Here is a 21,673-nt window from a genome sequence, read left to right on the forward strand (position 1 = left end):
TGCCCCGCGAGCGGGGGGGGGGTGGGAGGGAGCAGCGGGGGAGGGGCGGGGCGGGGCGGGGCGCGCGCAGGGGGGTTGTGGTGGCCCGCGGCGCGCGCACAGCACCGGGCGCAGCCGCCGCCGCCGCCTCAGCCGCAGCAGCGCCGAGACCGCCGCGCCCTCCTCGTCCTCCTCTTCCTCCTCTCCTTCTTCCTCCTCCTCCTCCTCCCGGAGCCCGCAGTCTCCTCGCCCCTCTCCCCCCCGGACCCCGCGAAGATGGTGGACCGCGAGCAGCTGGTGCAGAAGGCCCGGCTGGCCGAGCAAGCCGAGCGATACGACGACATGGCGGCCGCCATGAAGAACGTGAGTCCCGTCCCGCGGCCGCCGCGCTCCCCACACACACACACGCCCTTCTGCTGCTGCTGCCCTGCCGGGGCCGCGCTCCCCTCGCCCTTCCCGCCTGCTCCCCGCGGTGGGTGGTGGGCTCGGCCGGGGGGGCCGCGGGGGTGTGAGGGCCCCGGTCCCTCGCCCTCCGACACTCCCAGCTGAGTCCCGTTCTCGCTGCTTTTCCCGATCCAGGGTTACTCTGCTTTTCTCCCGACCCCCATCCGCTGCCCTAGAGCCCCCCACGCATCCCTTCCCTTGCTATAGGGCCCCCGCCCAGCCCCACGCATCCTGCTCCTCTGTCCTAAAGCCCCCTCCCCACGTCTTTCGCTTGTTCTGGGGCTCGCATCCAGCCCCACACATCGCTCTCTCCTGCCCTAGAACCCCCCCGCATCTTCTCCCTTATTCTGGGGCCCCCACCCAGTGCCACACATCCCCCCTCTCTGCCCTAGAGCCGCCCGCCATCCTTCCCCTGCTCTAAACCCCCGCGCTTTGCCCCCCCCGCCCCTCTCCCCTGCCCTGCTGCCCCCACCCTGCCCCACGCATCCCCCTCCCCGCCCTAGAGCACCCCCACATCCTCTCCTCTGCCTTAGAACACGTTGCCTCCGCAGCCCTGCAGCTCCCCACATCACCTCCCAGCCCCATTTCTTCTCTGCCCCCACCTCAGGCCCCCCCTGCCTGCCCCACGCATCCCCTCCCATGGCCCCTGTCCCCACCCTGCCTCAGCGTGGGGGGGCAGAGGAGCCAGCCCGGGGGTGCGGCGCTGCCCGGGGGGTCACACCGGCTCGGGGCCCCGTGGGGCGAGGCAGGGGGGACCCGGCGGGGGGTGGGGGGGGGGGGTTGCGTGCACATCTCTCTCCGCTGCCGAAATACCTCCCCGTGCATCCCTTCCCACGCGTGGTCGCCGGGGCTGGTGTGTGCCCCTGACCCCAAAGATCGGGAGCTCTTTCACTGCCAAAGCTCTTATTTTTACTGCTCTTGGTTGGAGATTTATGAATTGAGTCATGTTGTATTCATTTCACGCTCTTAAAATAAAGACTCTGCATATAGCAGGCTGATCTGATTTGTGACACTGAACGCTCCCCTTCAATACTGACATTTTGACAATATAAGAAGGGGAAAAAAAACATATCTCTGATCTGATCTTGCAAACAAAGCAATCGTGGGAGGCAGGATCAAGTCATTCCAGAAGATTCTGCATTTGTCATATTGCAGAGAGGCTAGACTGGGTGGAGGGAGGGAGGGGGTGCTTTAAAGGGGAAAACTGTTCTTTATGTTTGTCTTCTTAGTCAGGTCTGAACCTTTGCTGGGAGCTGGGGTGTCCTCCTCGGCTGATGAAAAGTGAATGCCGATCTGGGAATGTCGCAGTCTGCCGTGGGTGCAGCTCTGTTTGCCCATATTGCACCATTTTGTCAATAACCTTGCATTTATCAAACAGACAAAACTGTCACAGCCTGAGCCCGGGGAGGGAGGAGATGTCTTATCAAGGAATGAAATACAGATAATCGGAACGAGATATTATCACATTAAACCAGCCGGGCTGTCCCTCTGCTGCACTGTGGCTTTTATACCATTTTCTGATAGCGGCATCTATTCATTTTAAAGCAAAACCTGCTGTGTGAGCAGATCCTACAGCTCATTTCCTACGGATAATACAGCCGCTGTGACAAAGCCAGCAGGGATATGCCCGGGTCTCACAGCCGTGTTGCACTGTGAATTTCTCTTAGCCTGCTTCCCCGGGCGGAGTGCTTGAACCCAAGGCGTTGTTAAGAGCTCATATATGTGATTTTTCCTTCTAGCCCTTACGGGCCCTGGTGAAACAGTAACCCGGGCTAACGCCTCTTATCAGCTGCCGGGTGGTTTGGCCGTAAGGAAACGATCCCCAGCGGGAGCGCTGACGCCTCCCTTCACCAGCAAACAAAAGGCAGAGCTTTGTTCTTCCTTTCTGCACCGCGCTGCCCCAACTCCGGCACGGCCGGTCCGGTGGCCACGGGCATGTCACAGCCGTGTCACAGCCGGTTATCCCCGTCCCCGTGCGCTGCCCAGCCCCCAGCCCCGGTTGTGCGGGAGGCTGATGACCTCGCACTCATTTCCGTAGCAACGCCTAGTGATGTCATATGCCATGGTCCAAGCTGCAATGCACCCAGGCGGTAGCAGAGAGCATGCGGGCTGCGCCTAGCAAAGGTGATGCAGAGCCATCCTGCCCTCCAAACCTAGCCTTCCCTAGCACCCTGCTGAGAAATGCTGGATGGTTCTCCTTTCAAACCTGTCGTGGCAATGATGGGCATAAAAGAGGCTCTTTTTCCTGCAGCTTCATCTCACCGTTGCATTTTGGTGGCTGCCTCACATGGGGCAGCTGGGTGGCTTGTTCAGCCTCAGCCCTGCCTGCTTGGGATTCTGTGCTGTGTTAATGGTTTAAAATGGAAATGGTGTGCTGGGGTTCTTGCTGTTCGCTGATTCATCCAGTGATGTCTGGGATCACAATAGTTTCTCTAAAATATTATTTATATATAATAACTTCTAGCTCCTTCCTTCCTGCAAGTGCTAGCTGCCAGTGCCCCTGATTGCTACCTGCAATTATGTTGCTGCTGCAGGAGCAAGATTGCTCCTTCAGCCCCCAAAAGGGGCAGGTTTACTGGGGGTCTCTGAAAATGCAGCAGATGGTCCCTTCACCTACCAGAGGGAGCAGAAGGTGATACCACACCCAGGAAGTGTGCAGGGCTGGGCCCATCGATCGAGGGTATGGCTGCATGACCTTGGTCATGTCCCTTGTCACCTCAGCGCTGTCTGGGGATGCCATCAGCCCTATCAGGTGTTGAAGGACAGGAAAGCTCTCTGCCAGTCCCCAGGGTGGTCAGTAGTCAGACATTTGGCCTTGGGCTTGCTTGCTGCGGTTTCACTTCCCACAGTGCTGGTGGTTGGAGCAAGATGCGTTTTTGTCTGATTCAGTTTCAGGACGAGCTTTACTGTCCGAGCCCACAGCAGGGCTGGGGATCAATATCCATTAGCTGGGGAAAGTGGTGCTGCTGGAGGCTTTCCGGAGGTGGGACCCTTGCCAAGCCCCTGGCCAGTGCTGCCCAGGCAGCAGAGCACATGCCTCCCCACAGACCTTTATGTTGAGGGGATGTGCAGGTGAATAAACAAGATGATTGCAATAACTTAAGCAGGAAATAAGTCGCCTTTTAAAAGCGTGTGGGGAGAATACTGCACTGCACCTATGTGTGGTGTAGGTATGGGGCCCTGTGAGGGGAGCACCTGGCTGCTTGACTTAAGGGGACTCAACCTCTGCAGCAGGGCCGTGGCTGTGCTGTACGTGACAACCACCACCTGTGGTGAGTGTGCAGGGGGAATGTTGGAGATGCTGGAAAGCAGATGGCTGCTCCAAGCTTTAGACACCACACCTTGGTGCAGTAAATGGCCATTGTGGATGAAGGAGGAGCATGAGGATGGGAAATTGCAGGGTATGTGGGCTTCTCCTCTGATGGTCACCAGCTGGGCATGTTATCATCCCCCACATCCAGCATATTAGTGCTGATAGCAAGGCTTCACACAGACGGCAGGCTCACCCTTGGAAAAAGGGGTAGTAACGCAAATCCATCCTATCTGGAGAGTCCCCAGGGAGCAGAGCAGGGATGATTAGCTGCTTTCTGCTCGCAGTGTAGACAGACAAAAAGATGGTGTGGAAAGGCTTCTCCAGGAGGAGTGCTGGGCAGGCCATCTGTGATGGTGGGAGGGGAGCAAGGAGTGCGAGCTGCTGTAGTAGCACTTCCCGGGGGGCTGGGGAAGGCTTTGGAGAAACCATTCCCAGTGCTGAGGTGGATGTTGCAGTCATTAGACGTTGGCATCTAATGGCAACATTGATGCTCTTGCGCAGGCGTCTTGAAGGCTGCCCAGCCTCGTGGTGCCTCCAGACCAGTGGTGGTAGGGATTGGAGACAGCCTGACTCATGAGCGAGGCTTCCTTCCTGGAGGTCCATGGGGTCAGGACAGGATGGTGGCTGTCAGGAGCTCCTGTTCTTCTGACCTTGTAGTGTTCACAGTGTGGGGTTGTCTCTGTATGACTCGGCCTTGGGACCTCATAGCAGTAGGCTGAGTCACATCTGCACCTAAGCCACAGGCAGCTAGCAGTATGCCCTGTACATGACTGCAGTGGACACTGCTCACATTAACTGGCCAGTCTTCAGCAGCTCAAGCTCTTAGAAATTCCACTTTGAGCTCCTGTGAGTTCTTATTTAGTCCATTTAGGAAGAGTCACTGACTTACAAGACCATGCTGGGTTTCTTAGTTGGCCAAGTGTAGCAGCCAGGGTGGATTTGATTGGAAATAGCTCTTCTTGAACTAAACAAAAGTGATATTGAGACTGTGATGGAGAATATTGCAGTTGAATTATGCCTGGGGGCATAGAAACAGTAAAACTCTGGGCAAGGGCTCTCCAAGAACCCTTGGATTATTTGGCCTTATCCAGTAGATCTGTTGAATGATGTCTACCATGAAAGTGCAAAAAGATTGGTGTGAGTTGTCTTGATATATTAAATTTTTTTTCAACCACCTTTATTTGCTGCTTCTTGTGTATAAAGATGGCTTGTTCACAGGAGAGTCAATTGTTTTAGTACACCAAATAAGCTTCATAATGTCAGTGGATAAGCCCTATCTGTCCCAGCTTTGTTCACCAGCTGATCCCAAAGTTGCTCTAAACTCTTTGGAATAAACTCTTCAGACATTGATGATGTGTACTTGGGCTTGCTGGAATATTCAGGAACAGCAATTTAGGGACAACCACAGAACTTCAGCTCCAAAAATGTTTCCTGGATTGAAAACTCCAGCATCTAGCAGCATATACACTGTTCTTGGCAACTGGATGATGTCTTTGGCATCCTCTTAGTGGTTCTCATGGATGTTCTGGACGGTACTTTCAAGAGTAATGAGGGTTGTCCACATAACTGTGGTGTATCCCTCTGCCTCCTGCAGCTGGGATTTGGTTTGTGATCGGGGAGATGAAAAACTTGGTTCTTCCTCAGCTTCTGGGGCTGGTAGAATTAAGATTTTCCTTAAATTGAGGATCCCCACTGTACTTTTTCCTCTTCTTCATGTGTATTACTGAAGCACTTTTCTTGGGCCTGGGCCAGTAGCATTAGTGCTGCTCAGGAGCATGCTCAGCTTGGCTTTCCAAATAGGAATAAGCAGTCTCAGCCTTGCCAAGCTTAAGACTAGGGAGGTGGAGTAAAAGCTACCTGATGGTCCCCAGTAGCCTATGGAGGGGCCTGGATTTTATTTCCAGGCTGGTGAGTGACCCCAAGGTCACAATCCTAAGGACTAGGATTTTTCAAAGCCTGGTATTTCTACTACCTCTGCAGGCCTGTAGTTAATTGGATCTACTAGCTGTTGCTCTTGAGGATACGAGGAGAAACATGGCTCAGGGTGCAGCTGATGGAGCAGGGGCTGGGGAGGAGAGTGGTGGCCATGACTTGATGTCTGGAGAAACCTCCATGGATGGTGACACATCTGGCAGGGCCTAATGCACCAACTCTGTGACTGAACTCTTAAGCTTCTATTTGGAGCAGCTTCATGCCAAGTAAACCATGCAGAGAAGTTGTGTGCAAGGCTACATACTTAGGAAAAATAAAGAATCCAAGCTTTTGTGTGTCCCAACTGCTAGTGCTTGAGTAATCAGCTGCCTTTTGGGCGGTGGCTTTTTCTGAGCTCAGACGTGTCCTTGGATGTGGAGCACTGCTGAACTTGTTGGTGCTGCTTTTCCCTTGGCAGAGGTGAGTGGTGTGTGTTGGGAGCTCAATTCCAGTCTGGCAGGGAAGAGCCAGGAGGACTGTCAGACTAGTTCAGACCAGAGCTGGCTGCTTGGTGTCCCAGCCAAGCACTGGGCTGTTCAGAGGCAGGTACAGGGAAAGAGGCATTGGAAAATACCTCCAGTCTGACCTGAGGGAGATTTTCCTCAGATGGGTCAATGCCTGGGGCATTTAGGACTCTGCCTTGTGCTTTTCTGCCCTGTTCTGCCTCCTGAGCTGCCAGCGAAATGTGAATGCATATTAGAATAACTGCAGTACAAAGCACAGTGGAACAGGATTTGCCTGGCTTCCCAAGCGTTTCTCCATTGACAGTCTTGAGAGGACACAGGCATCATCTTCCACCTCACCGTGGCAAAGCTGTGATGTGATGTGTCTCTGCACCCCTGATGCTTCCAGGCGTTCTTCTACGCTTCAGTGCTCTGCAGCTCGAGACAGATTTTTCCAAAGCTGATGCTGTGAGGAGTATTTTTGTGCTACCTGGTTTGGAGCCAGCTTAAACCTTCTTTCCTTTGCTGGTCAAGCCTTTGTCTTTTCCTTCTGAAAAGCTGAAAGCCTTCATCAACTTCTGCTCTTTACTGGAAAGGTGACTAACCGAACTGGTCCTTAGCTGAAGTCTTGCTCCCCAGTGTTAGATTCACGTGACTGCAAAGAAATGGCAACTCCCATTTCTGGAAAATAGCAACTGCCCTGTCTGGGAAGCAAAAATTGAGTGGAAACAAAAGTATTGACTCAATTTGACTAGTGATGGTCACTGTTGGGCAGCAATAGCCTGGAAACCAGCTAAAAACAAGGGGAAGGTAGCTATGGATTGGTCAGTGTGCTGGATTTTTGGTGGCTTTGTATTTCAGCCTCTGAAACCTTTGGCTTGACTTGAAGAAGCTGTTCAGATAAATGGTGGTGGCCAGCTTTGTGCTGGTGGCACTGAGCTAAAACGTTCTGCTGGCTGCCAGGCTCTACCTGTGCTTCTGCCAGTGCAGCTTTCAGTCATTGAAGGTGGGGGAACTCTTCTTTCCCCATGGGAACAAAATGGCTTTGTGGGAATGTTTTTCCCCATTTCCATTGATCTAATGAGCAAAGTCCATCCTGCCAGCCTAAAATGAAGGAAAATGTGGACAAAATGACTTTAATTTTGCTCTTTAAATTTATTTATTTTTTTAAGTAAGAGGCCTGACTCTTCGCTCCAGAATCCAGATGTCAAGATGTGGGATTCCCACCCATGGCTCTGGGGTGGGGAGCGTGCCTGGGGGAGGAGTTCAGCAGCAGGATGGCTTTGTCCATTTTTTCTGAGTGCACACTGACAGTAAGGCTGAGCTGCTGCGTCTTTCTGGTCTCTCCTGTGGGCTGGAGCCCTGGGAGCTGCTGGGGCTGGTAAATCATAAAGGTTGATCTTCACCCAGGAGTCTCATGCTGGTTGCAGTACTGGTTAACTTGATATAGTCTGGGAAATCTCAGAAATGGTAAATTCTGGAAAATGGAGCTGAAATGATGAGGCAGCAGCCCTTGGGCTGCAGGAAACATTGACAAGACTGTCTCTCAAAAGCAAAGCCCTCGTGTAGCTGGCCAAACAAAAGCCTTTGTCTGCCTGTTTAAGGGCAAACTTCCCCCAGTCTCAGGTTTTTCTGTGCTAACCCAGATTTAGTCACATCTCAGACATGACCCAGTACATGCTCAATTAAATATTAAACGAACCTGATTTTTGGCCCCAGGCTAGTGATCTAGTGACCAGGGGCAGTGCATTAGTTAATTGCAGTAGGAGAGTAACCAGAGAACATGTCACTGATGATGGCATGAGATTCCCTTAAAGTGATCCCCAGATTAGGGATTAGAGTACTTAATGTTTTTCTTCTCTAAAGGAGATGTTGGAATTGAGTCCGTCTATGGGTGTTTGAGGCAGCTGCACTTGGATGAGCGCAAGTCTGCAGGGATTCCAAGTGCAAACCATTCCTTAATTGTTTGCAAATTCCCTCTGATCTTGCTGGATGGGTTGGCTTCCGTGGGATGTGTCTTTGCTTACATACCAAGCAAAGCTACTTGGCGTGTCAGTGTGCTTCTGACTCCTCTCTAAGATGGTTTCAGCAAGGCTCTAGAAAAACACCAGCGAGAAGTCTCAGCTTCAGTGCTAACTAGGCTGCTGATGGACATGTTGTTTGGACAGTTGTGGTGCTCAGCAGCATAAAGTTTATTAATAGTAGGTGGAGAAGCTGTTGCTGTGCCATGTGCTAACAGACACACTCAGCAATTGCTGTAGGAGATCTCTACTTGTAAAAGGCTAATGCTTAGTATTCAGCAGTGAATGAGAACTTGGGGAAGATTAACAGCCTTTGATTTACACCCAGCTGGGGCAGGTGTTGGAGCTTTGCCTGTTTATGCTGTTGGGCTTTGTTACATGGGATGAATATTTCATTACCTAGAAGTTGGGAGCTTGGTTTCTTGCATTTGGTGGTGTCAGACAACATCGGTGCCTGAGGGGTTCTGTCACCTGTGATGAACTGAGATAAATCTGTGGTGGGAGTCCCTTGGGCTTCAGAAGAGGCAATGGTAGTTAAACCCACAGTTGGATCTAGGATAGTAAAGTGACCCTCCTTGTAATTTAAAATCGGTTGCAGTGCTCCAGAAAACTGTCAGAGCAAAAATTTGACTTTATTCTGTTCTGCAAGTTCATTTAAGAAATTAAATAAAATTGCTTTTGCTAGAGGTGTGTAAGATCAAGCCTGAAATCCCCGAAGCAGTGGGAGGGTAAAGGAGGGATAATCACCTTACTCACTGATGCAGAAATTAAACCTATCGTGGAGCTGGCATGCAGGAATCCACCTGGGTGTTCTGGGAATCTCTTGCTTAATCTGGTAAAACACGTCTGAGACACCAAGGAACTGCTGGATCTGCAGACCAAGACACTTAGAGCAAAAATCTTGTGAGGTGCTTTTTTTTTTAATATTTCCAGAACCTTACCTTGATGTGCAACAACCAGGTGTTCCCAAAGTGTTTGGGGGAGTGACATGGAGCAGGTAAAAACGTATATGCTCACTGCAGGGAGTTTTGCATGGCTGCAGCTTCTCCCATTTCACCCTTGGGAGCAGCAGCTTGCAGCTGCCATAGCAGCAGTGGCTCTGCTGTGCCAAAGGAAGCCATGCCAGCAGCCAGGAATTGCCCAGTTCATCCTGCTCCAGCAGACCTGGGAACAGGCTCTCCCAGCAACCAGAACGTGCTCTCAGCCTTGGGATGTGCTGCCCATGGCACATCATGTCTTCTCTCTTCACTTGGCTCAGCTAGGTAGAGGTCATGGGCACAGGCATTTTTTGAGCCCCTGATTAAGGACAAGCCCTGGCACTTGATGCTCTGGGGAGGATTTGATGATCTGGTGGCAGGATTCTTAGTGCCTGGCAGTGGGGCTGGAGGTGAGCAGGAAAGCACTAAGATCTGAGCCAGATTAGTGCCCTTAGAAGCTGTGAGGTAAATCTTTAAGCAGCTAATGCTCCCAGCAGCACTAAACACCCTCCCCACATGAAACTTGGTACATTTATCTAGAGAGTCCCTGAAATCTGTCTAGCTTGGGTTTGTTATACCATGAATTGGAGAGAAAAAAACCCATCTTCTTCTGCGTTGACCAAGTCTTAAGACTCTAGAAATGTCCGGTGGCCATCCTCTGGATGGCTGCTTCAGCTCAAAAACCTGTGAGTAGATGGAATTTTCTGAGGAATAATGCTTGAACAGAAATTTGGAAAATCCAAATCTTTAAACTTGTACAGAAATGCTGCTGAGGAAAGAGCTGCAGTTACTCTTGAAGAGCTCTTCAGCTCTCACCTGGAGAAACTTAATGCAGCCCAGAAGAGCCTAGAGCAGCCATGAATTGTCATTCTCCTTCCAAAAGGATCAGTGGATCAACTCTGAGCTCCTGAAACTTGCTGTGAGCTCCAGGGGTGCATCTGAGCTCTCATGGCAGCGGCACACTGTGGCACTGGTCATCCACGTGCTCAGCAGGGAACAGAGCAGATAATCCAATGCAGGAGAGCTCCCCAAGCTGTTGGGTGATGGAGAAAGGTGGTGGTGATCCTGGGCTGCTGCTGAGGCACTCACAGGAACGCAGCAGTGGGCAGACGATGCTGCCAGCCTGCCATATCCCGGGGAAGGAATAGCTTGGCATCCCTTCTGTTGCTTTGTAGTTAGCAGGCAAAGGTGCTGGTATCCCATCTGCCGGAGACGGTGCGATGAGCCCTGAGTGACAATCCTCTGAAATGCTGGGACTGATGTGGTTGGACTTGCTGCTCTCTCCATCTGGTGGCTGGAAGGCACTAGGCCAACAGAGGTCAATCAATCATTTTTCCTGAGAGTTTTTAATAAGTACGAGGCAGGTAGAGGCAGCAAGATGTTGAAACAAGTTGTTCTACGGCCAGTTTTCAGAATCTCGTTTAATAGCCTTAATTAAGGCTAATGAGAATCAGGGTGTTAATAAGGAAGACAAGAAAACTTGAGCATAATTCCTTCCTGGCTCAAAAAGCACATATTGGCTAGAGGAGCAGCTCCCTGCAACAAACCTGTGCAGTGCTAACGCAGAAATGGTTTGTAGCTCCACACTTGAGCATGCACAAAACTGGGAGGCTGGGGTTGTTCCTTCCAGTTGGTTACTGGGATGTGTCTGGGCTGCTCTCCGTCCACAATAGCCATGGCAGGCAGATGCTCCCTCGTGTTTGCCTTATCTCAAGCTGCAGAAGAAGTTGGGGACACAAATCAATGGCACCCAGGTGTTCTGTAGCAGAAAAACCCCGGAGTCGTTAGACCAAGTCCTGGGACTGCAGTGCTGCAGATAAGGGCTGGTACATGAAATGCTGCTGCCAGACACTGAATGGAGAAGCTCAGGGCTCTGCTGCTCTCACTGGTTTTCTCACCTTGGCTCCCTTCAACCTTTCATGTGCAAAAATGATCCAAGTAGCTGAAACTTGCTTTTTCTCTAACTGAAATCCATGATGGCCACACTGAAACTGGAGCAGGAGGTCTGCAGGCTCCAAGGACTGATCAAACCTGAATGTAGTGTGATCACATGTAGTTATTAAGCTACAAAGGCCAATGAAATAAATGAGCTCTTGGTTTCCACATCTCCCAGTTTGAAGACTTTGTCTTGGGTGGTTCAAAGTCGCCTGAAGTAATAAAGGCTGCAGAGTGGGATGAAAGCTGCTGTTAAATGTAGGAACATGCAGAAATCCTAATTGGTGTCTAGAGCGCCTGAGTAGCCTCTGAGATGCAGTTGGGCTACAAGCAGTAAATAGTTCTCTGCAGACACTGGTCCTTGAGGCACTGGGAGCAATTTGAAATGTAATGGCAGAGCCATCCCATGTGCCCTCAGCTGCTGTCCTGTGATGTGAACTGGCCCTGCCAGCTTAGAAAACGGGAACTAGCAGGTGATCATTCATACTGAAACAGACAAAGGAGAAGGCAGTGGGGAACTTGTATCTGCCCACAGCCTGCATGTGCTTTTTTTGGTCTTGTCTAGGATGAGAGGAAGGGTTCGACCTACAGCCCAAAATCCCCCTGGCCACACTGACTTAAAACATGAGCAGAGGCCAGCGGAAGGGGTCAGCGAGGAAAGAAGCAGCTATGGTGTGACTTCCACTTCGGAAGTGTGACATGGGGGCGAAGGCGAGGCAACACGGGAAAAGAACCCAAACCGATCTGGTAACATTTTAGATTTAGGTCTGGTTTAACACACGCCTACCTTGCCAAAGTAGGACAGTGCTTAAGAAAAGCATCTTTCCGACTGCTGCGATGGAGTTGTAGGACAGCTCGCTCTGGCGCTTGGGGAGAAGCTGTTCTTGGTGAGGCTGTGTGACATCGAGTCGTGACTGTCACCAGGCTGCTGGGTAATGGTGACAATTTCATGTGCTTGAGGGCAGCCATTTCTTCAAGTTAGGGCAAGCTGGGGGCAGAAAAAACAGGCAGCATGTCAATCATGACCTTCTGAAATGACAGCACTCGGACTGCGGAAGGTGGTCTTGTCACAGAATCATTATGTTTGGAAAAGACCTCCAAGGTTACGGAGTCAAATCTTTAATCAGTCACCACCTTGTCAACCAGACCAGAGCACTGAGTGCCATGTCCAGTCATTTCTTGAATACTTCCAGGGATGGGGACTCTACCAACTCCCTGGGCAGCCCCTTCTGATGCCTGACAGCCCTTTGTGTTGTTGAAATTCCTCTTGGTGTCCAGCCTGAGCCTCCCCTGGCACAGCCTGAGGCCATGTCCTCCTGCCCTTGCACATGTGTGGTGGGGTCCCACCATGAGACAGCAGCTGGAGATATGGGGGAGAAGGTGACATGTCTGTAGGTACTGTGAACTTTTTCAGCTGCCTGAGCCTGGAGGGGTTGTGTGCTGGTTGCTCCCCTTGCCAGTGGCTACAGACCAAGAAGGAATTTCAGGGTTGGACTTGGTCAGAACATTGTTTCAAAAGCACATTTGCCTTTCAAAAAATGAAACAGAGAAGGGGACCTTCAGGCCAGAGCTCAGGCTGATGAGCTGCATGTGAAGGAAAACAAGGTGCTTGCTGGGGTTTGTGTGGAGAGATAACAAACTTAATTACATGGTGCAGGAGCTGTAGATAGAACAGGAAGCACGAGTGCTGAAGGGGGGATGGATGTTGTGTATCGTGGTGGGAGAGGAGCTCTGGTGATCTTTAAAAGCTGTTCTCAGTGAACAGTTTGAAGTTTTTCATGACTGTCTCTGTCTCTCCAGGAAAGCTTTGCTCTTTTGTAGGTGTCTGATGTCTTGAAGGACTCGGATTCTCTTTTAGGCAATAAGAAGAGCAGGTGTTGAGGTTTATAACATGGGTTAAACTGTCAGATGTTGATGGTATTCCCCAGGGAAGGATCTCTGGGTCCTCTCAGCTTGCCAGTGCTGTCTGCTTTAAGATAAGACATCAAAGCCAGGCAGAAGCCGTAAATGGGTGGGCACTTAATTATCAAACTAAGTGAAAAGTGTGGAAGGATAAACAGGTAGAACTACGTCCTGTGATGGATCTCCACTGCAGTCACTGAAGGGACCTCAAAAATTAGCGTTTCCTGATGTATATGTAAGACCTACTCATGCAAGGTGAGAAGTGGAGGATGGGAGTCCTGGGATAAGCCCCTAACCAACCTATCTTGCTGTTCTCTGGGCACAGACCTTCCCCATGGGTCTCACCAAAGCCTCTTAATTGGGATACTTCCAGAAAGAAGGCGCTGTAGAACCGACCCTTGGGTTTTTGGAGTTCACATACCTAGACATTAGGGGCAGGTAAAGTTTTGCTGGCTCCCTGGCTTCTCCTTGTGAGGCTGAACCTTCCCTGGCTGCAATGTGAGCCTTGGGCATGCCGGGAGCCTGCCAGATTTTGGGCAGGGTGCTGAGTCAGAGCTCCAGCTGTAGTGGAGAAATCAGGAAAACCTTCTCAGAGATGGTGCTGCCTCTGCAGTGCTTTGTTGCAAATCAGAGGGCTTGGGTTTGTACAAGCCTCTGGTGTCCCAAACAGTATAAACCCTAAACTCCCAGTTATTTTTGTCCAACGGGAACTGATGGAATTTCCCCATGGCTTAAGGGCACTTGAGTCTTGGTGGTGCAGACACTGTGCCATCAGAGGAACTGGTGGGACTGGAACTGTTAGTGTCCTCAAGCTTAGTGAATGGAATGTGCCTCCCAGCCAGAGCCTGGCAGCATGGACTGCTCCATGCCAAGCTCCCTGCCTGGGTGTCCTTGTGCAGTCTGCTCCTGGCAGGTGTGTTCTCCTTTTTTTTTTTTTTCCAGAATAGCTAAAAGACTTTCCTCTATCAAGTTTCCACCATGTGGGTCAGCTCGTTGTCCTTGGGTGTTTATGCTACATCCAGGACTTGACACCATTTCAGGCTTATGCATCTCCTGCCCTTCTCCCCAATCTTTGTGGGCACAAGAGTGAGATGAGGCTGGACAGTTACTGAGATTTGCAGAGCAAATTCTGCTGTTCTCTGCTGGCAGCCAGGGAAGTAAAACTCCAAACTGACTGAGCTTCCCAAAGAGCAGGTAGACCTCCAGCCAGGGGCTGATGGCTTTGTGCTCCTGCCAAGCCCTCCCAATGCCAAATTAAGATTTTCCTTTGGCTATTTGAAGTCTCTGACTCCATCTAACAGTGCTGGAAATGGCATCAGGGGACCTGATCAGGGCACTGCCCTTCTTTGGGGAGGTGAGACCTCTTCAGGGTCTGGGTTAAGAAGGGGGAAGCCTCTGCCCTTCTGTAATGTGACTGCTACAGTGTGATCCAGGCCTGATGCGGGATATTGCCTTATTTGATGTTATATCAAAGGCATTCAGTGCAACGCTACAAATTCAGTATATCAGAACCTGCTGTTTTGCCTGTGGCAAACTCACTTTGTTTTGGTATCCTGCAGTGTAAGAAAACAAAAAAAATCAGCATTTGTTTGGCCAGCACAGGCTACACAGAAGGCACAGCCCCACATGCGCGTGACAGGCTGGTGCAGAGGTGTTGGAGTGGTTTCTGCTGGAGATGGGCACTGGTGCAGTGCTGTGGGAAGAGCAGAGTGACAGTGACTGCACAGTCTGGAGTGTGGAGGGGGCTGTGGCAGGAAATGCCAGCACAGGCGAGTGGGCAGCAGGCTCTTGGCTGTAGCTGAGGGGCAGCAGGCAGCTCTGGGCAGACCGAGGGCAGGGGTGTCCTCAAAGGCAGCTGAACCTGGGATCCATCTTTTCCGCCTTTTTCTGACTCTGATAAGGCAGCTCAGTGTACCCTGCTGTCTGATACCTTGTGTCCTGGGCATCTTGCATTTTCTTCCTGCTGGGAATGCAAGAGCCAGATGGTTTTCTGTTCTTCCTCCCTCGGCTCAGTTGTGAATTGAAATGTGTGGGACTACAGCCTCTTCCCTCTCCCGGTGCTGAGGAACGTGGTCCTTGTCCCCACCCATGTTACATCTTGGCCATGTCTCTGCAGTGTTCCTTCCTAGGAGTCTGGGTCCTGCTAGAGAGCAGTGACATGGTTAACAAGGCTCCCTTCCTGCTTTTACAAGTTCCCTGTGAGCTCTCTGGGGGAATCTGCTGTCTACACAGGTGTACCTTCCATCTGTCAGCCAGTTTGTTGAAAGGATTTTGACAGGCAACTTTCCTCCATAATCCTCAATAGCTTCGCATTTAAAATGTTTATGGCAAAGCTAATCCCACTAAACTCCCTGTAGTTTTAATAAATCTGTCCTCCAGCAAGACTCTTCTGGTGAGAGGAGGTAAATCTACTTCCTGAAGTGATAAGTATCTGCAGACGTGGCTGTGGGGCCGCTTTAAATCACCTGCTTGGTCCTCACTTCAAAACTGGTGTCTCTTATCTGGGAGCACCTTGCTAAAAGCAAGATTGCATGTGGTGATCAGTCTCCACAACCCCTGTCAGGACAGAAACTCTTGGAATCACTGAGTCTCTTGTATGACTGTTGGTGTTGGACACTCCATTTACAGCTGGAAGAGAATAATTCAGGCTGGGATTTCTGGATGTTTCTAGTTCCAAATCCCTCACTGAAAACAGGGCAGCTTAGGTGAAACAAGACCCCAGGTAACCTGATGGAGTCTTTAGTATCTCTGAGGACAGGCAACCCATAAACTCTGGGGCAGGAGGACACCTTTGTTATGCTCTCAAAGATGTCTTTAACTCACAGAATCATTACTATATGTTTGTGCAGGTGTCACTGAGAGGGAAGAATGAAGGGAGACATTCTGCAAAACTGCAGAGTAGAGACCTCAGAGCACCAGGCAGGCTGGAGGCAGCATACAAGTGTGTCACCACGGGTATTTGGGCACGTTGTGGTTGGGCCCTGCCTGGCCCAGCTGCAGGAAGCAGGATATCACAGGGATCCCAGAGCCCTGTGGCTGAACAGTCACCACCATTGTCCTGGCTGGGAGAGGGGGTGTGAGGGTTAGCCTGGCACCAGGAGCTGCAGGATGGCCCAGGCATCACTGCCCTGCTTACCTTGGGCGGGAACACCCGGAGCTGCCCTGGCACCCTGCCCTGTGCTCTTTGTCCTGCGCCGCTGGCGGCTGCTGATAGTCCCAGGAGATCTTGCCCTCGTTAATGTGACACCCATTTCCCTGGAGCAGAAGCAGTTGTGCTGGTTTGCACAGGAAGACCCTCTTCCATATGGAAAAGGGATGTCTGCTGCTCCTCTGCCAGGCTCTAGAGCATCCCGTGGAGCAGCACAGATCCACACAACAGCGGGCGTGGGAGTGGAGGGTCTCCTTGCTGCCTCTTCTTGAGGGAGAGGGCTGGAGGGGGTCTGATCAGAGACTCTGCTTGCTGTGGGGGAACCAGGCTTAGCTGTAGCCTGGTTTTGGGAGGAGACATTAGCCAGAGCATGGCTGAAGAGCTGCAGGAGGAGTGGATGTTCTGGAACATGCAGGTCAATACGGTGTGAGCAAGTGTGAGTCATTCCAGGCCATTCAAGTGAGGTCCTGGGCTGGGCCATCCTTCACCTCCCAGCAGGAGCCCTTGGCCTCCTGATCCCCACCATAAACGTGGTTATCTGGGCCGAGAGCAAACCTTGTCCTTACAGATCCTTGTGAAAGTGACTCAGTATTTGCAGAAGCCTTTCACGTCCAAACCATTACCTAATCCTTGACTACCGTGAGGTGGCTCACAGGTTCCTGCTCTGCTGGCCTGATTCCCAGGTGGCTGTGCCAGGGTGTGGATGTGGGGCGGGGATGTGTCCTGGGGGAAAGGGGACAGTGGCCATGCCCAGGCTCAAAGTGCCACTTGGCAGCTGTAACTGCCCCAGGGGAGCAGCTGTGTGGAGCTGCCCTGTGGTGTCCTGTCTGCTCCAAGGGCTTCTCCTGCCCCTGGGGGTGGGAAGCTGGTGTAGTGCTTGGCCAAAGGTGCTGCCCAGGTGGCTCCAGCCAGTGATGGTGTTGTGGGAACTGGAATGGGATTATTGTGGTACCGAGTGATACTTCCCAAGTAACTGAGGGAGTTCTGTGCTCATCATCTTCATAATGCCTTTGGTTTTTTTGAGGTGCATGAGGCAGGTGATGGTGTGAGTTAACACCGTTAACCTCAGTGAGGAAAATCGAGTGGGGGGTTTCCCCCTTGCCATGTGAGCTTTTAAATCCTCCTCTGTGCAGGTGCCTGAGGCAGCTGTAATTGTACTGTCTCATAGATTCTTTGGGTGTCTCTGAAGCGTGCCCTGTGCTCATGGGAAGCAGAGAAGATGAGCACCCCGTAGCTCTGGTGGTGTTAATCCATGCAGCTTGTAACCCTGGACCGTCTCCTCCCTCTTGCTTTGACTGTCCCTCTCCCCTGCATCACCAAGCCCGACTCTCATCCTACAGGTGAAAGTCATCTCCTTCCTAGAAGATTCTTCTCATTCTGGAAAATGCTGATCTCTCAAGTAAAACCCAACCCCTGCTCCTTTTGTTGTGGGTCTGGACCACAGCAGGATTTCCCAGCTGGCTCCTGCAGGGATGGGAGCAGATGACAGAGCTGGATGACAGAGCAGGACTTTGTGAGCCGGCTGCCTCCTCCTGCCTCTGTCTAGAGATGCACAGGAACACCCAGAGGTGTGATGGGAATGTCAAACAACTGGGGTTTAACCCAAGTGTCTCTTTTCTCTCCCCCTCTCCCCATGCAGGTGACGGAGCTGAACGAGCCCCTGTCCAACGAAGAGAGGAACCTGTTGTCCGTCGCCTACAAGAACGTGGTGGGGGCACGGCGCTCGTCCTGGCGAGTCATCAGCAGCATCGAGCAGAAGACCTCTGCTGATGGGAACGAGAAGAAGATCGAGATGGTCCGTGCCTACCGCGAGAAGATCGAGAAGGAGTTGGAAGCGGTGTGCCAGGATGTGCTGAGCCTGCTGGACAACTACCTGATCAAGAACTGCAGCGAGACGCAGTACGAGAGCAAAGTCTTCTACCTGAAGATGAAAGGGGACTATTACCGCTACCTGGCCGAGGTGGCCACCGGGGAGAAGAGGGCGACCGTGGTGGAGTCTTCAGAGAAGGCCTATAGCGAAGCCCATGAGATCAGCAAGGAGCACATGCAGCCCACCCACCCCATCCGGCTCGGGCTGGCGCTTAACTACTCGGTTTTCTACTACGAGATCCAGAACGCGCCGGAGCAGGCCTGCCACCTGGCCAAGACGGCCTTCGACGACGCCATTGCCGAGCTGGACACCCTCAACGAGGACTCCTACAAGGACTCAACGCTCATCATGCAGCTCCTCCGCGACAACCTAACGCTCTGGACGAGCGATCAGCAAGACGACGACGGCGGAGAAGGCAACAACTAGACCCCCCCGATGGACTGGCAGCCGCACGCTGATGCTAACTACTGCAGTCTTTATTTTTTTCCCACGAGTGGGGGGGGTCCGGGGTGGGGGAGGGAAAGGGAGGGGACACCTTCCCAGGGAGGCCCCCCACAACCTGTCTTTGATTGCCTCGTTGACATTTTTGCCAAAACACCACTAGTGGAAGTCAGGCTGGCTGTGCTGGTATGGAATAGCAGCCTCACTGGCATATGGACTGTTCTGTAGATTATTAATACAAGTGGAGCTGTCTTTAATTTAACTTTATTGCTAGAAATAAAAAGGGTTTTAAGACGAATTCGCGTGGATGGAATGGCCCTCGTTTTTAAGGAAAGCAACGCAAAAACATTAAGAAAAACAAAAACAACCAAAAAAAAAAAAAAAAAAAAAAAAAAAAAAGGGAGTTCTGTGGTTCCAGTAAGGCTTCGAGCGTTTGTTTCCGCAGCCCAGGTGCCGTGTGCCCGCACCACATCGCGGGGCCTCTCTCTGCAGCGCTCTGCCTGCCAGGGCGCAGCTGCAAATCCCCAAATTGAGAAGGAATTAAAAATAAAACCAACAAAACTAAAGAATTTGGGGCTCGCAAAGCCCTGGGATTTAGGCCATCCAATCTTTTTTTTTTTTCCTTTTTTTTTTCCTTTTTTTTTTTGATTGAGATATTTATTAGGGTAGCTTACAGTATTAACACTAAATTGCAGTTTACAGTATTTCTACATTACAGCCATATGACATCAAGCCTTTGATTGTCTGTTTTTCTTTCTTTTGCTAGTTCTTTTGGCTTGCCTTCCTGAGCAGTCCTCGCCTGTGGACTGGCTTTAGCTATTCTGTGTCGCCCAAGGCAAGAAGACCGCCCGCCCGAGGAACATCAAAGCTGCTCTAGTTTTTTGGTCAACAGCTTAACAGGTGCTTGGCTAGCGGCTGTTTCAACTATTTTAAGTCCACAGCAAAAGGTTTAAGAACTTAATTAGATAAAGGGGGAAGTGTTTAAACTTAAAAATGCCACTTAAATAAAAAATAATAAAAAAAAAATAAAAAAAAAAAGAGCATTCAGGTCTGTATGTCATGTACTGTGTTTGGTATTTCAAAAGACCATCCTGATTTAAGGTGCCACAGCTGCTTCCTCAGGGATTGCACTGCCATTTCACTCTGCCTGACTTTCTCCCACTGTACCATGAGGTTTGTCAGCAGATCTCCGGCACCCAGGGCTCCCTTGTTTGTCACCAGGGAAGCCGGGTGTGTTTTCCTTTCTCCTGGGGAAGCTTGTGGTGTAATGAGTGAACTTCAGGAGCTTAGACACTAATTTGGTAGAGAAATTCCTCAAGGGAAGAGCTACAATCATAGACATTTCTATCCACCATCGGGAGCCCAGGAACTTAGTTCTCTTCTTAGCAAAACCTTTTCCGAGTCTGTCTGATCTGGCCGGGGGTGGGAGTCGGGGCATCTCAGTTGCCTAGCAGGTAATACTTACCCCAGTTTGAATAAATTTAGCTTTAATTTTGATTTTTTCCATGGTTGTTGGAGGTTCACTGCTGTTCTCTGGCCCGCGGAGCGCTGCGCCCTGCAGCGCTTCCCCCAGCGCTGCGCAGTGAGGAGAAACCGCGCTCGTGCTTTAATTCCTTGTCGCGATTCTGACGCTGATTTTGGAACCAGGCTTCCCCTGTCCCTTGCGAGAGCCGGCCCCACACGGCGCGTCCGTCGTGGTGTGGCACACACGGCACCGCCGCTCCCGCTGCCGGGGGGCACGGACACGGCTCCAGCCCCTCCCGCCGGCCCAGAGCCGCTGCCCGACTGCCCGGGAGCGCCTCGGCCCCCGGCCCTGCCCCGGCACGGCTTTGTTTTGGCCGGGGCTCCCCCTGCTCTGAGTCTGGCGCAGGGAATTCGGGGCGCAGCATCCCGCAGCGAGGGGCGTGCGGTGCCGGTGTGTGCCGGGACCGGGAGATGCTTTAGGCTTCCCTCTCATTGACCCCCGTGTCCCGTGAGCAGTGTTGTCCCAGCTGTATAATTTGGAAGTGTTTTACTGGAATTACAAAACCTATCTTCTTTTTTTTTTTTTTTTCCCCAAATAATTACTACTCTTTTTGGCTTTTTGCTCTGGCTGCTTTAGGAAACTTATGCAGGAGAGATGGCACAAGAGGGCTAAAAACGGAGTGGGGGTCAGGGACTTGATTTTTAAGCAGCTTGAATGGTTTCTTTCATTTTTTAAGAGATGCACTTGCCTATGATACTGTCTCTCCAGTGAAATGATTACTGCTCCATTACTCTATTGATACAATATTGTGCATGCTAGTGTCGTATTTCTATACAGTAGCTTGAAATTTATTAACTTATACTGTAGATGTTATGTATTCCTATGACAAAATAGTCTTCAAAAATTTTTTAAAGTTTTTTAATTTATTTTTCTTTCCTTTTTTTTTTTTCGGGGGTAAAGTTTGCTCTACCAAATAGTGATCGTAACAAACTGATCTGTTATGGATGTTGCTATAGTGACATGCAATTATATATGATTTTGTTTTTAAAAAGGAAAAAAAAAAAAAGCAAAAGAAAACACCAGTGTTAGCTTAATCTTAATGTCTGGTGTTCGTCATGGTGAAATTATAACTATTACAGTGTAGGAGAACAATGACTGTGTTCTTTGAATGAGCCTTTGTTTGTGCTTTTTGTCATGTTATGCAGTGAACTATTTTTAAGGTCTAATCAGTGATTATTTTTCCAACTCCGTGTTTCTGTAAGGAATTATTTCACACACGGACCATTCTTAGCAGTTTTTCCTCAGTGATGGAATATCATGAATGTGAGTCATTATGTAGCCGTCGTACATTGAGCAAATAAACTTACAGATCTGACGTCAGCGCTGCTTAATTGTTATCGCCTGTCTCGACTTTCTGGGGGGCTCCGTGGGACGGGGGGGGGCTCGCGAATGGCCTGGGTTCTGCTGCTGGGGCCGCCTCCCTTCCGCTGCTGCAGAGGATCCGCGTCCCTGCGCGTTAAGGCTTCGCCGGGCTCCTCCCCCGGGGCCGAGGCGAGCGGGAGCCGTGGGGAGGGTGGCGCGGGTTCAGGAGTGGGTTGGGTGGGTGCTTCCCCACCTCCGTCCTTCCCCGCCTCCCTCCCTTCCCGATGGTTTTCCGCTCGCAGCCACACGCGCGGTGACTCACGCTGTAAAAATACTCCCCTCCCCGCGCAACTATAAACAGAAAATGCGCTTTGACTCACGCGCCCTGCGAGGGATCCGGGG

At 51.1% G+C, this 21,673-nt stretch overlaps 1 protein-coding gene across 1 annotated transcript; it reads left to right on the plus strand.

Moving 5' to 3' along the window:
- Positions 1–73: 73 nt before the first annotated feature.
- On the plus strand, positions 74–21,300 carry YWHAG (tyrosine 3-monooxygenase/tryptophan 5-monooxygenase activation protein gamma). Its single transcript, XM_039562857.1, has 2 exons — positions 74–342; positions 17,773–21,300. Exons 1-2 carry the CDS (start codon positions 256–258, stop codon positions 18,427–18,429), a joined length of 744 nt encoding a protein of 247 aa, XP_039418791.1. The 5' UTR covers positions 74–255; the 3' UTR covers positions 18,430–21,300.
- The last annotated feature ends 373 nt before the right edge of the window (positions 21,301–21,673 follow it).

The sequence above is a fragment of the Corvus cornix genome, chromosome 19 (assembly GCF_000738735.6).
Source record: "Corvus cornix cornix isolate S_Up_H32 chromosome 19, ASM73873v5, whole genome shotgun sequence".
Lineage (NCBI taxonomy): Eukaryota > Metazoa > Chordata > Aves > Passeriformes > Corvidae > Corvus > Corvus cornix.